Source organism: Pelodiscus sinensis, chromosome 3, assembly GCF_052426305.1.
Source record: "Pelodiscus sinensis isolate ZL-2025 chromosome 3, ASM5242630v1, whole genome shotgun sequence".
Classification (NCBI taxonomy): Eukaryota; Metazoa; Chordata; order Testudines; family Trionychidae; genus Pelodiscus; species Pelodiscus sinensis.
Window position 1 is genome coordinate 40,622,240 of NC_143054.1, and position 15,899 is coordinate 40,638,138.

The following is a 15,899-nucleotide window of genomic DNA, read 5'->3' on the forward strand; positions in this document are numbered from 1 at the left end:
GAACTATTTCTATCACAAGTTATAGAAACAAAATTAGAATATAAAGGTTATTTTTTCAGATTAGTTTTTGCTTAAACTACATGTTCCTAAACTGATACAAAGTCTTAAGTAAGGAGATAATAAAAACGGTTATGCTTCACAATACTATACTGAAATAATCAAGCATAAAATAAGCCAAGCTATTTAAACAATACATTTTTTACTATTGTGCGTAATATTTAATTTCATGGGTACTAGAATGTAAGCACTTTTTTTTGTTTTCAAGCTACATAGAACATTTTCTAAGTTCTGTAACATAATAGAGATCTGGTCTGACCTTCTGCACATCACAGGGCATCATATTTTACCTACTGACCCTGAATTGAGATGAGTACTGCATTTGATTAAAGCATATCTTATGAGATACTGAAAGTTTTCTATTGTTCTACTTTGTAGAGCTACGCTTTGGAAGCAATAGTTATTAATGAATTTGTGTTCAAGTTATCATCTGAGCAGGGCTGGCCTTACCATGAGGCGAACTGAGGTAGCAGCCTCAGGTGCCAGACTGTGCGGGGACGTCACTAGGACCCAGAGAATTGAGACCTTTCAAAGCAAGGAGGCCTGGGGGTGTCATTTGAGCTCCCCGCCTCAGGTGCCAAAATGTTATGGGCCGACCCTGCATCTGAGAAGTGTGCTTATTCCTAACAAGGGGATAATGGTTTACCAAGTTAATAATATTTTACTTTCTTTTAATACTGTTGTGATAAAAAGTCATCTATTGACCTGTGCAATCTGGAGCAGTGCCAGTCCATGTCCCGTTGGCTGTACAGTGTCGAGTAGTTAGCCCTGAAGTCTTGTAACCTTCCCAGCAGGCATAGATGACTGAGCTCGAGAACAATATCCCATCACTGTATATTATCATGCCATTGGCTGGGGTGCCAGGATTTCCACATGTTACAGCTACAAAGAAAAAAAAATGTCAAATGTACTTGTATGAAAAGTGCAAGGCAATGCATTCTAATAGCTTACAATTATTCTAAACGCTCAGCATTAATACATACGAGGCAAAAATCTATTTTTCCCCCTTTCCGGCTTACACCATCATTTTATTTGATTAGTTCCGGATGGTACATGTAAGTGAACGGATTTGTCTTTCTTACAGCACAGGTTCAAAAAGTTACTGCAGAAGAAATTAAAATAAAATGAAAGAGAATCTGAATTATTTGAACTCTTGCCTACTGTATGCCTATCAGGATGTGTCTGTATTCGATGACAGATTAGAGGAAGGAGATGAAACATTTCTGTAGCAGAGGATATGGCATGGGGGCTGAATCGGTGGACAGAAAATATGTGAAATAGTCAAAGATGTAGGATACATTAATTACATTTATTGCATTTCTGAAATGCAGCATATATGGTATTCATTATTATTATTATTTTGCCTGACGATGGGGTGGGCAAAGAAATGAGGAAGAGGGATTTATCAAGACTGGCCAGTGATCGAGCCTGTTGACATACAAGACACCTGGGTCCTATTTTTACCCTATCCCATTGGTCAAAAAGAAAAAATGTATCTGAGCAAACCAAGCAAATTTCTCAGATATCCTCCACAGAACCACAATTTTAAAGGATTAAGATTAGAAAAACCTTTCTGCTAGACTAATTGCTATATGGGGCAAAGTAGCTCAGTTCTCCCACCTTCCTAATGTCCTCAAGCTCCTTCATCTATCTTACCAGTCTCTGGCTGTAATATGTGTGGTAGTCTCTTAGGCTATACATAAAAATGCGGCCTTTTTCTCTAGAATCACTTAGGTTCAAAAATCCTATAAAATTCAGTATAAGGGCTACTCAGTCAAGCTGCCAGGTGGATTAAATTAATGCCAACCATATATAAACAAGATGGAAATGCTTCAAGAGAAAAATAAACAAAAATAAACAAAAAACATAACCGAGTAATCATCCCGCAACAACAGTTAAGGCTAAAAAGGAAGTTTAGACAAGGCTTATGCTGTGTTATTAGTAGTTAGCTAAGCCAAATCCTGGGAAAGGAGGGAAGATTGGCACTAATTTTAGGGCTCACTTTATTGGAAATTACATTATTTCTCAAGTCTGTGACCACTACTCAGTAGTTAGTGCAGACAAGGATGAGTCATGGTTAACCTGGTTTTTAGCTACTCTTTGGAAATCCACAACCAGCTTAAATGATGCTGAACATGTGTTTTTGCTGTGTAGAGTGACTACAGTGTTCTGTCCAGCATCATGTTAGTTCTATGAGTCTTCAATATTGTGTTGTAATTTGATATAATTTTCTAATTAACATAAGTCCTTCAAGTCATTGTGATCTCTTGTTAACACAGTGGAGACTCTGCCTGTTCACAGTGTTTAAAAATTTTAAAACTTTATCAACTTGTCATTAATGGGAAAAGGAACTTTCTGTTTCTTCTTTTTTCTGCACAGTTTCCTAACTGTTGTTGTACGGCACATGGTCTTCACTAGTCTACCCAATGTAGAGAATGTGGTGAAGACCAGGGTTTTGAACTTTAACAGGGTTCAAAAAGAGCTAGATAGATTAATGAAGGTTAGATCCAAGAATGGCTATTAGCCAGGATGGGTAGGAATGGTGTCCCTAATCTTTGTTTATCTGGAAATGGATGACAGGAGAGGAATCACGTGATGATTACCCATTGTGTTCTGGGGCATCTGGTATTGGCCACCGTTGGCAGATGGGATACTGGGCTAGATGGACTTTTGGTCTGACCCAGTTTGGCCGTTCTTATGTTCTTATGTATTTGATGTAATGTTGAACTTAATTTTTAGGTTGAAGAAGCCAGTCTTTATAAAGCTTTCTGACATTATTCTGGTCTCTGAGTTCCTTCACTTCCAAATATACAAAGTCAGAATATATTAGAATGGAAACTGTGGCTCTTTTGTCATGACTACTTACACATGTGCAAACATACAGGTTTTCAGAGTTATCCATAAATAAAATAGTGATAGAAATGTAGCCGTGTTAGTCTGGGGTAGTTGAAGCAAAATGTAGGACAATGTAGCACTTTAAAGACTAACAAGATGGTTTATTAGATGATGAGTTTTCGTGGGCCAGACCCACTTCCTCAGATCAAATAGTGGAAGAAAGTAGTCACAACCATATATACCAAAGGATACAATTTTTAAAAAATGAACAAATATGAAAAGGACAAATCACATTGCAGAACAGGAGGGGGATGCGGGGGGGGGGGGGTAGGAAGGAAGGTAAGTGTCTGTGAATTGATGATATTAGAGGTAGGGAGAGTGGGATGTTTGTGAGTTAATGGTATTAGAGGTGCCTCTAATACCATTAACTCACAAACATCCCACTCTCCCTACCTCTAATATCATCAATTCACAGACACTTACCTTCCTCCCCCCCCCCCCCCTCCCGCTTCTCCCTCCTGTTCTGCAATGTGATTTGTCCTTTTCATATTTGTTCATTTTTTTTAATTGTATCCTTTGGTATATATGGTTGTGACTACTTTCTTCCACTATTTGAGCTGAGGAAGTGGGTCTGGCCCACGAAAGCTCATCATCTAATAAACCATCTTGTTAGTCTTTAAAGTGCTACATTGTCCTGCATTTTGCTTCCATAAATAAAAGTTCCTCCTTGAAACATTACCATTGACTGACTGAATACTCATCAAAAACTGAGCCAAGGAAGGCATTAGTATGGAGATACTGTATTTGTAAATATGTTTTCAATCATGTTTTCCTAGGTTTTTCACAACTTTGGTCAATGTCATGTTGCACAGAACTAAATTCTTCCTTAAACAATAAAAATGCCAACTCCACCGAAGTGGTAGCTGGTGAGAGAACTTGATTATAGATTGCTGTGTCATTGAACAAGTAGTAATAAATTATGGTTGGAGTTGATAGCAATATTAATCAGACATTAGGAACTATAGTAATTGATATGGGAAGCTCAGGGTGCGTCTACACTGCACCATTATTCCGGAATAACGGAATAATTATTCCGGAAGAAGGAGGTTTGGTGGCAGGGCAAGAACACTGTAAAGATGACTCAGCCGGAAGCCCAGAGTATCTGTGTGGTGGTGGTGGTGAGGAGGACGGATGGATGGCATGGCAGGGAGTTCTGGCCCCAGAAGAGCTCCCTGGCCCCAGCAGCCAGTGAGCTCTAGCCTGGCCATCTCTGTGAACCTCCAGCCGCGGCCAGAGAGCTCTGATCTCAGCCGTAGCCAAAGAGTTCTGGCCCAGGCCGTGGAGCTCTGGCTCTATCCCTCTGCTCCAGCCACGAAGCTACAGAGCTCTACTCCAGCTGTGCAGCTCTGGTGGGGGCCCTCTGGTCCCAGCAGCTGCGGGGCTGAGGAAAGCCTCATGGGGGCTAAGGCAGTAGCTGGGGCAGGCTGGAGCCCCAACCCAGTGGCAGCACAGCCACGAGGGGAAGGGACCTTCCCTGGTCCAGCAAATTCCCTTGTATAGGACCAGTAAGGTCCTGAGGATGCTGGACCATATGTATTTAATATGACTGAATCTAAGTGTATGCATCTAGGAACAAAGAAGTTAGGGTATGTCTACACTAGCCACCCTAGTTCGAACTAGGGTGGCTAATGTAGTCATTCGAACTTGCAAATGAAGCCCGGAATTTGAATATCCCGGGTTTCATTTGCATGTTCCCGGGCGCCAACATTTTTAAATGCCCGGTAGTTCGAACTACCTGCCTGCCGCTACACGCGGCACGGGCTAGGTAGTTCGAATTAAAGCTCCTAAGTCGAACTACCGTTACTCCTCCTATAATGAGGAGTAATGGTAGTTTGGTAGTCCTCATTGCAGGAGGAGTAATGGTAGTTCGAATTAGGAGCTGTAATTCGAACTACCTAGCCCGTGCCACGTGTAGCCGGGGGAATGTAGTTCGGACTACTGGGCATTTAAAAATGGCGGCACCCAAAAACATGCAAATGAAGCCCGTTTATTTTCAGGAAGAACGGCTCCTGCACAAGAGGGCTTTTTTTGCGCAAGAAGGAGCAGTGTAGCCAGCTCCTTCTTGCGCAAAAGCCCCTTGCACAAAATGGCAGCTCATTAGGTATGCAAATGAGGCACAGAAATATTCTTGCACAAGAATGCACAGAGTAGACGTAGCCCTAGGGTTTCTTTACAAGGGAAAAAAATCTTTCATTTCCCAGGGTGGCTCTGCAAGAGATTTGCTGATGGAAGTTCTAGTTAGCCTGAGATGATGGCTACACCCTTCCCTAGCCAGGTCTGCAAACTTATATTTTGTTGTTTATCATGAAAAATGGAAATCAATGCCACCAACTTGTGATAATACCTGCCTTTAAAGTTCTGTCCACTGATTGCAATGACTTATGGTTTTATTTGCTTATTCCCCTCCCCCACCATAGAATATGTTAACCAATGGAAGAAAGAATTCTCCTCAAACTATCCTGACAATAAGTAATTATTTTGAAAAGGGAGTTCAGACTGTAGGTGTATTGCTAACACTAGATGCATGGGTAGGAACAATGCATTTTAATTCTATACCATCTTTATCAAAGTTTTTTTATAAGTAGAAAAAATTTAAGTGTGTTAAAAATACACAGAAGCCTCAAGCTGAGACATTTTATTTATAATGTTTTGATACTAACGACCATTTTAAAATTTTTATGTAATATATAATTTCTATTTACTATACCATATAAAATATAAAAAAGGAAAATGAAACAAAAAATAGAGGGAAATAAGAGGGAATTGTATTACAGGAGGAATTAGTGGAGGAAAAGATAATACCATTTAAAATAATATTTTATCCTTCCAAAAGCAATTCAAACACAACATGCACCATATCCACCATCCAGAACGTTGTATCCAAATACACCCCATCATGTTTTCTACTATCCTGTTTTTTACCTCAAAACCAAACAGTTATCAAAGGCTTGTTGTTTTATGATAAATTAGTCTATTTAGGAAGATTTTAATTTGCATATTCAGTATAAGTGTTTATACGTTTTATAATTCAAAATGTCCATCTCACACACTTTTTGGGGGGGGGCATTTCCGTGTGTATACACACAGACATACAGATGAAAGAAGCTGCCTTCAATTTAGGAAATGCTGTCTGGGGATTTTTCAAATTATATATCTATAGCCAACTCAATTAATTCAGGCAGTGAATACAATGCAAACAAAGAATTCCAAAGCGTATTCAATACTTCTTAAATGTGAGATTACTCACTTCTTTAGAAAACTGGAGGAAATCCAGTCTAAAAAAAAATTACATATAATGTTCAGGCACTGGCCAAAGTCCAAGACAGGGCTGTATTAAGAAAGCTCACACTCACCAACTAAAAGTCTAAATGTTTTAATGTAATTTATACAAGCATGGCATAGCTGCTGATGCATAATACAGGCAAAACAATAATTTGAGATTAATTAATTGATTGTAGAATAATACTAACATTATACATGTAACACTCTTTTTTACTTTCTACTTTTCCTCTCTTCAAATAGATCTTTTATATAAATAATGATCAGGTCTGCCCTTTTGAGGTTATAATTACAGATTACAGGATTTTGTTCAACTAGAACATAATTAGACAATTAGAATAACTCATCTTATTAACATTTGGGATGATTTATAAATGTCTTTATTTGAACTAATGGTCCTTATCTGCTTCTTTTAACTAACTATCCAGATTTAGATGCTTGTAGACTAATAGTTTCGTCTGTTACATACCAGCTTGGTTTTCCCTTTGATATTTATATACCCACTGCCTCCTTTTGTTCCCCCCTCCCATTTTTTCCTTCCTCCCCCCCTCCATCCTCCCCTATTTATTTTGGTTCTTCACATACAACATTTGGGTCATCTGAAGAAGTGGGCCGTGACCATGAAAGCTCATGATACCATCTATATGTTTTGTTAGACTTTAAAGTGCTACCATACTATTTGTTGGTTTTTAAGTTTATGTGAATGAACACTGTTTATTCATTTTTCATATATAAAATAGCTGTAATTTTTGAATCAAAGAAAAAAATTAAAACTTGACATTTCCCAAGTGGGCAGAGGTAACAGTAGAGAACATTAAGAGTATATTGAAACATCTGTGTTATTTTAGAATAACTGACATTATTTCAAAATAACAAAATGTGCATCTACACAGCAAGCCATTACTTCAAAATAATGTCAAGATGAAGGACTTCTTACTCTCACTCCTGTAACCCTCATTTTACAAGGACTTAGAGAAGCTGAAGGAACAGTGTTCTTCCTTCGACTTCCTGCTCTGTCGAGACTGCTGAAAGCTGAATTAAGCTATTTCAACTTCAGCTATCCAGTTGTTGTAGCTGGAGTTGTATATCTTAATTCAACTTTTTCCCTGCTGTGGAAACATATTCTCTGTGATCTACAGAAGTGATAATGCACAATTTTGTAAATTTTGGCAAATTCAGATTTTAGAGGTGCATATTCTCTGTGATCTACAGAAGTGATAATGCACAATTTTGTAAATTTTGGCAATTTCAGATTTTAGAGGTGCATTATAATTTCCAAATCTGACAAATCTTGTTACAACAAATATCTTTACGTACCAAAATTTTAGTCACATTTTCTTTTTATGAGCACTGTGCTTGAACATGGAAAATAGCTTTTGATTAGTTTAACTGTGGTAGTAAGGGAAGGGCCTACACTGCCTATGTCAAGAGATCATCATCCTGTGTTAGATAAGCATCATAATGCTCTAGTCAACAATTTCAGCAGCAGCACTGAAGAAGTTGTGGAAGAAGTTTTGAATATAGGCTAATTAGCATATCATCTCACCTTGGAAAAATCATGAAATGTTTGAGTAAAGAGTCAAACTATAGTAGCATAACCAGTGCCAATAAAGGGTTTTTATGGCGGTATTATGACAATTTGAGATTTAGATGTGCCACATAGAAAACTTGAGTCTAAGTCCCAATGGAATATGAGACTTTGATTAATAAACTTGAGTCTAAGTCCCAATGGAATATGAGACTTTGATTAATAATCAGGGCCATGAAGGGCACAAAATTATTAACAATTACTAGAAGTGAATCTAGAATGAATAGTCTTCTAGTTCCTAGCATGGTTCACATTCTCTTGGGTAAACAACATTTTCATAAGTGGTATGTCTAGACTGCATCCCTCTGCCAACAGAGGGATGCAGATTAGACAGGTCGACATTGCAAATGAGGCAGGGATTTAAATATCCCGCACTTAATTTGCATAAAAATACCTGCTGTGTTTTGCCGACTCAGCACTTTGTCGGCAAAAAGCGTCAGTCTAGAGGGGGATCTGTTGAGAAAGAAAGCCTTTTTCTACAGATCCCTTATGCCTCCTGCAAGGAGGTTTACAGGATCTGTCGAAAATGGCTTTTTTTCTTGACAGATCCCCCTCTAGACTGCCCCTTTTTGCCAACAAAGTGCCGAGTCGGTAAAACACAGCGGGTATTTTTATGCAAATTAAGTGTGGGATATTTAAATCCCTGCCTCATTTGCAATGTTGACCGGTCTAATCTGCATCCCTCTGCTGACAAGAGGGGTGCAGTCTAGACATACCCAAGGAGGCAACAATAGAATAATCAAAAAAAATTTCTGTGTTGTTTGGGAAGTTGTAGCCCTCTGAAAACAATGCACATGTGGTTAGGTCCTAGATAGTGTCACTTGTATAGGTATGTGGAATATGGCTCCACAATATGCCAACATTTTTATGGCTGATCTAGAACAACATTTCCTCAGCTTCCCCTTATAACTCTCCTCTGCTTACACTACTTACATTAATTTCTACCCCACTATCAAACTCAGCCTGGACCAGTCCACACTACAGTAGACATGTATGATGGACACATAAACACCAACCTATACTGGAAACCTACTGAGCGCTATTCTTACCTACATGCCTCTACCATGCATTCAAGACATATGACACAACCAGCTGTCGACAACCAAGCTCTAAAATACAACAAGATCAGCTCCAATTCTATGGAGAGAGACAAACACAAGATCTTTATCAAGAATTATTGAAACTTAAATACCCACCTGGGGCAAGTGAGGAAACAGACTGACAGAGCCAGACACGTACCCAGAAGTCACTTACTTTAACAAAGGTCATCACTTACATTCCCCAGCTTAAACCCCTCCAGTCCTTATGCTGGAATACATTTACAAGTTTGACACATCATAACTATCAAACAGCATTTCTTAAAGGTTTGTCTACAGATGTAGTCAAACAGAAATAGTGAGACTACTTGTAATAATCTGCTATGTTATAGTGGTCTTGAATTTGGAAAATGTGTTGATAATGGGAATATAATCTGGGATTTCAGAAGAGGGAACCCATGTCAGTTGATCATGTACCATATACCAATGTTTTATAATTGTCTGTTTCAGCAAAAACAATGAGGATCCTCTGAAACTTTAAACAATTATTTGGGCATAGATGGAGCCTACTTTGTCAGATACATGAAGTGGAAATTTCTGTTTGGCAGAGAAATGTAACCTTGCATACATTACACTGCACAGAGAACTCCAATTTCGAAAGCATGTGGTAGTAAGGGAAAACCCTCCCCATAAAAACCCTCCCCATCGACATGACAGTACATAATGGGTGGACCAGCATAGTCATGAAAATGGAGTTTCCCATCCAATAAATGCTCCTTTCCCAGTAAAGAAAGAAAGAAAGAAAGAAAGAAAGAAAGAAAGAAAGAAAGAAAGAAAGAAAGAAAGAAAGAAAGAAAGAAAGAAAGAAAGAAAGAAAGAAAGAAAGAAAGAAAGAAAGAAAGAAAGAGAATAATTTCACCTATGTGAGCACATGGTGACAGATTGCTGCTGAATTTTGTTTTAGGATGCAGCTGGAACCTGTGAACTAGGGGACATTAAGTGCAGAACACAAGGGCTGTGTCCAGACTCCATGCCTCCGTCGACGGAGGCATGTAGATTAGCCAGATCGGAAGAGGGAAATGAAGCCGCGATTATTTTAATCGCGGCTTCATTTAAATTTAAATGGCTGCCCCGATCTGCCGATCAGCTGTTTGTCGGCAGATCGGGAGAGTCTGGACGCGATGCCCCGACAAAGAAGCCTTTCTTCATCGACACAGGTAAGCCTCGTGAAACCAGGTTTACCTGTGTCGATGAAGAAAGGCTTCTTTGTCGGGGCATCGCGTCCAGACTCTCCCGATCTGCCGACAAACAGCTGATCGGCAGATCGGGGCAGCCATTTAAATTTAAATGAAGCCGCGATTATTTTAATCGCGGCTTCATTTCCCTCTTCCGATCTGGCTAATCTACATGCCTCCGTCGACGGAGGCATGGAGTCTGGACACAGCCAAGGTGAGTTTTCTGACTTTTCTGTCTAGCTCAGGGCTATTCAACACGTGGCCCACAGGTGGGATCCTTTGAACACGGCCTCCACTGGGAACATGCTTCACAGCGGCAAGGTGTCTCCCAGTTGGGGTAAGTATTGAAAGATGCAAGCAGACAGGCTGGGTAGAACAGATGGGTACAGGGTGTTGGTATTTCTAGCTCCCATGGAGGAGGTGTCAGAAGCACAGGGGAATTGTGGGAAATGCTTTGTATTCATGCCCATCAGTGTGAAAAGCTATTTGCATGTATTTGCATATATATACAACCACACTTATGTTGCAGCCCTTGGCATGTACTGTGAGTATCATAGTGGGCCCTGGGGGCTTCCAAAGTTGAGTAGCCGTGGTCTAGCTACAGAGACAAAGCAGTGACATAGAAGATCCTACAACCAGCCATCTTGGCTGGCCACATGTAAGCCAGTACAGGTTGTATCTTGAAAACTGGCACTCTCTGGTCTGGCAACATCTGTGGTCTAGCAGGACCATGGATACCCCTGGACCAGAGAGCCTAGGAGCCTAAGGGCAGGAGGGACAGCTGGGGTTGTGGAGAACAGAGTCACCAGATCAGCTGGAGGCAGTGCAGGACTGAGGCCAAAGAACCCCACAGCCTGCAACAGCACAGGGCTGGGCTGGAATACCCCAGCAGCCTGTTCTGATACTAGACTAGAGCCGTACAGCAGCTGCTGGGAATATGGGGCTGGGACTGGAACCCCACAGCAATGCAGGGCCAGAGTCTCCTAGTAATCTCTAGGAGCAGAGAGACAGAGCCCTTGAGTAGCCCCCTGGAGCATGTGGCTGGGACAGAGCCCCATGGCAGCCCCTGGGAGGGTTGGGCCAGTCCAGAGCCCCACAGAAGCCCACAGCACCATGGGGCAGGGGCCAGAGTCCCCCAGAAACCTGGGTCAGCATGGGGAGAAGCTCTGCAGCAGCCCCCAAAAGCATAGGGCCACAGCACCTCAACAGCCCCTTGGAGCAAGAGGTTGGAACTGGAGCCCCATGGCAGTCCCTGAAAGTGCAGGGCAGGGCTGGAGCTGAGCGGGATCAGAGCCCCATGGCGGGAGCCAAGCCTGTGATGCTCAGGGAGCTGGCATCAGCTGGGCAAGCAGCCCAGACAGGTTGTGGGGGAACATGAGGTGGGCTGCCCGCTGGGGCAGCCTGATGACATCAGGTGATGGGCTTGAGGGCTGGTGACAGGAGACCGCTCCTGGTCCGAAAATTCTCTTGTTCGAGACCGGTCAGGTCCCAACAGTGCCAGACTAGAGAGGTGCAACCTGTACAGAGAAGGAAAGATAGTGCAGGAAAGCATTAGCACACACTAAAGGTCTAAAGCAGAGGGAGTTTAAGTGCAGCCAAACTAAGAATTATGTATTCTGAAGGATAAATGCACAAACAGCGAAGAAAATTCAAGCACAAATAGTTCATACAAAAATGTCTCCTTATGACAGCATGGATACCCAGAAGAGTGCAAAGTTCTACTAGTGAGCAGAGATAGTGTAACTTTTGTGGGCAAAGTCAGTGAATTCAACAAAAAAATACAAGTCATAGGTGGTGTACCTTGAACATTTTCAGCAATTTATACTTTTCAATTCCACTCCAGATGAACAAAGAGTCAGCGTTACTGGCAGTGATATGTATTGCTATATGATCTATTGTCTCCAAATGTGCCCTGAACTGGAATGTATGCCTCGGGTAATACAGCAGTGCAGGAACATTTTCTCCCATCATTTATAGCACAATGATGTCAGCTTCATCAGTGACATCAGAGAAGCGAGGAGTCAGTAGCACAATTTCTTGCACTCTATAGAAGTTGTCAGACCACTGTTGCTTTGGGCAAACATTCAGTGATGCCCTGTGTGATCAGTTGCACAATGACCAGATCCAGAAAATGAACAGGTTAGAAAAATACCTCTCAGGGATGGTCTAAATCATGGGTCCCCAAACTGGTGGGTGTGCCCCATGGGAGGACATGAAGAAATTTGGGGGGGAGGCGATCCAGACCCCTGCCATCAATCCCCCGCCCCCCCCCCCCGAGTTTTGATGCTCTTTCTGTTTTTTGTCCCAGGTCAGTTCCTTTATTTTTTCCTCTACAAGTTTTGCTACTTTTTGTGGAGGGGGGGAGAGGGTTTCTCAAAAATCAAAAACGGGGCATGATGCTGAAAAGTTTGGGAACCACTGGTTTAAATAATGCGTAGTCCTGCCTTACTACAGAAGATAGGACTATTGAGGGTCCTATTGAGGGTCATTCCAATCCTTCAGTTAAGAGTGGAATTTGGGAATTCATAATGTGGAAAAAGACAAGAAGTCTAGTGACTCTGGCAAAGACCTCACACTAAATATATTGGAAGCTGGAGTCAAAGATGGCATCTGGCTCACACGCTTGATTAAGGGAGTTCCTATAAGAATGGAGCTTGATACTGGAGCTGCCGTCTCACTGATTTCTGCATTTCCCTCTCACCAGACTTGTCACAAGTTTTTGTGAAAGAAACACCCACAATTTTGAAGACTTAGAGAAAAATTAGTTCCAAAAGGAATAATTCAGGTGAATTATCAACTCAATAGACAATCAGTTATTTTAAACTTATATGTTATTGAGGGAAAGTATCGCCCATTACTTGTCAGATTTTGGATTGAAAAGATAAAGGTTAATTGAAGAGAGGTCGAAGGACTTGGGAACAAACCTCAATTTTTTAAAGGAGCACTGGAGAGGCACTCCATAGTTTTAGAAAAAGAATTTGGACAGGTGAGCAACATGTACAGCTTACTGTTAAGTCTGAAAATAGTGTAAGTTCACTGTTCTGCCTTATGCTTTCAAGCTTCTTATATAAGTTTATTTGGACAGCTTCTTGAGTATAGACTTGTCATCAGTTTCACACAATGACACTGAATCCAGCTTTCTGTGCAGACAATTATACACCACCTTGTACTGGAAAACTATTTGCTACTCTTAGTGCAGAACAGTGTTTCAGTAAATTGGATTTGGTTAGCACACATATTGAAATGGAGATTGAACCAGCATTTTACAAACATCTCATAATCCCAACACACAAAAATGCTTATTTTGTTACAATGTTGCCTTTTGATGATATATCAGTACATGTCTAAGTCCAGAAAACCATGGATGAGACTCTGAAGGGACTGAACTGAGCGTACATTCAGAGAAATGTGAATTTTTCAAAATTTCAGTTGAATAACTTGGACATGTAATTGGTGCCCTTGTCTTAATTAAATAAATGCCTCCCAGGAGAATATGTCTCAGTTATGTTCATAATTTTCAGAATTCAGAAGTTTCATACATATCTGTATGGCAGAGTTTTCACCTCACTGAGAGGTAGTCACTCATTACTTTCAATTTTTATGTCAAAACACGGAATTCCATCATTTGCTGCATTGTTATTTTTATCTTATTCCTATGCCATTCAATTCTATAAAGTAGTTCTAATATACTCTCACTCTTTTCATGTCCAAGAAACTCTGGGTGAAGGGTATTCTCTCAATTTGATGAGCAGAATATGCATAACTACCACATCAAAAAATACATGTGCTAAGGATGATGGGCTTTCTCTTATGAAGGACATAGAATCACAAGAGATAGTCTTGATAAGAAAAGCCTCTAGTTTACACATACGTCAACATTTATTATTACAGTTAGATCTTATGGGGAATGTGAGTAATCATTCCAAAATCACTTCAATCCCAGGTTTTGGAAGCTCTTCATGAAAGTAGTTTTGGCACTGCATGGAGGAAGACCACAGCCCCAAGTCATATCTGATGACTGGATATCAACGGAGATCATAGAATCCTAGAATCCTAGGGCTGGAAGAGACCTCAGCAGGTCATCAAATCCAACTATCTGCCCCAAAGCAGAGTCTTGCTAAAGTCTTTTTCTGCCATCTGTCACTACTGAGAACAGCCTCTCTCCATCCTCAGCTTCCTGGAAAAAAACACTAGCTATTGATATAAACAGCTAGCTTGAGCAGATTAGATAGACAAAAGAGACACATTTATTTTGAAATATTCTCATTCAAATTATTGGAATGCATCTATACTTTTAAGAATAGTATTCACATTATTTCATTACTTAGTTAAAAAGTACAGATCTGAGTGTGTAGGACATTACCCATCCACAGTACAGTAGCTTATAATATGTGGAATGCATATTTTAGACCTGGGGACATGTGAAAATATGTTTACCTGGCAAGGAAACAGAACAGCCAGGTAAAAAGCTGAGCCAGGAATCTGATCAAGTAAAAAGCTGAGCCAGCAAGCCAATCAGGTAAACAACTAGATCAGCATTCCAGTCAGGTAAACGACTGAGTTAGCAAACTAATAGTGCTAGACAGAAAAGGTGTTTATGCAATATATAATGAATAACGTTGTAACAGTGTATTTAAGATGAGCACCTGGATATGGTGTTGCACTTGCAGTTAGCCCTATTCTGTGGCCTGTTTCTATGGACTGATCACTCACTGAAGTAAGTAAATAAATGACATAATTATTCAGCACAAGAGTCTGTCTGTGAACCTGTGCATTCTGGGTAGCAGGAAAGAATTGGTCAACAAATACCATTTATATATGATACTTTTAAATAGGTTTTCCTGAAATATTAAATCTCTGAACCAAATGACTGGAGTCTTTTACTAATATAGAATTCTCAGTGAGTTCAGTGAGTGATTTATGTTATCTAATCTTCAAGATACCCTACAATGTTCATATTTTGTTGAGGAATACATCTCAACAATATCACATTCAAAACTGCCTCCTTATGATATGGCCACATAAGCCTTTGATGTTCACTAATGTAACTCTCCAGAAGTCCAAGGCATTACACAAGTCTAAAATTATTTAAAATGTAAGGTGAATTAGGCCCATCAAACCTTGCTAACTTTGCTCTCCACTTATAAAATCATGAAGCTGTATATAATTTTTTAGAGTTGCACACCGATACATAAGGAAAACCGAATGGCATCATGTACCCAAAGGCATATTCTGTCCTGTGGTCTTCTGACACGGTGGACCTGGCTGCCAGAGAACTAGAATCATAGAAATGGAAGGGACCTCAAGAGGTCATCAAGTCCAGTCCTCTGCCCTCACGGAAGGACCAAGCACTGTCTAGAGATCTTCCCTGAGGGTACAGCTAGGCTATGGGGGGTTTTCAGGGTATCCCAAAAAATCTCCGCTGCATCCAGGAGAATGCTTTTGCTCTTCCATTTTTTTTTGTGGAAGAGCAAACATCCTCTTTCGGAAGCCCCTGTGTTCCTCGTTCTAGGAGGAAGAAGGGGGCTTTCAAAAGAGATTTTTTCCCTACATTTGGCCCAGACAATTATGCACCCACCTTATAGTAGCCCCATCTAGGTTGCATTTTGCTAGTTTATTGATAAGTAGGTCATGTGAGACCATGTCAGATACCTTACTAAAATCATGCTATACCACATCCACTGCTTCTCCCTTATCCACAAAGCTTGATATCCTATCAAAGAAAGCTATCAAATTGGTTTGACATAATTTGTTCTTTACAAATCCATTCTGGCTGTTACTTATAACCTTATTATCTTCCAGATATTT

The 15,899-nt window shown here is 40.5% G+C and overlaps 1 protein-coding gene across 1 annotated transcript in view; it reads right to left on the reverse strand.

The window, feature by feature from the left end:
* Nucleotides 1-15,899, reverse strand: part of CSMD1 (CUB and Sushi multiple domains 1) — a 1,868,278-nt gene that overhangs the window by 47,066 nt on the left and 1,805,313 nt on the right. The window contains exon 58 of the mRNA XM_006137767.5: nt 763-939. Within this exon, the coding sequence (XP_006137829.3) occupies nt 763-939 (177 nt within the window). The remainder of the gene's footprint in view (nt 1-762; nt 940-15,899) is intronic.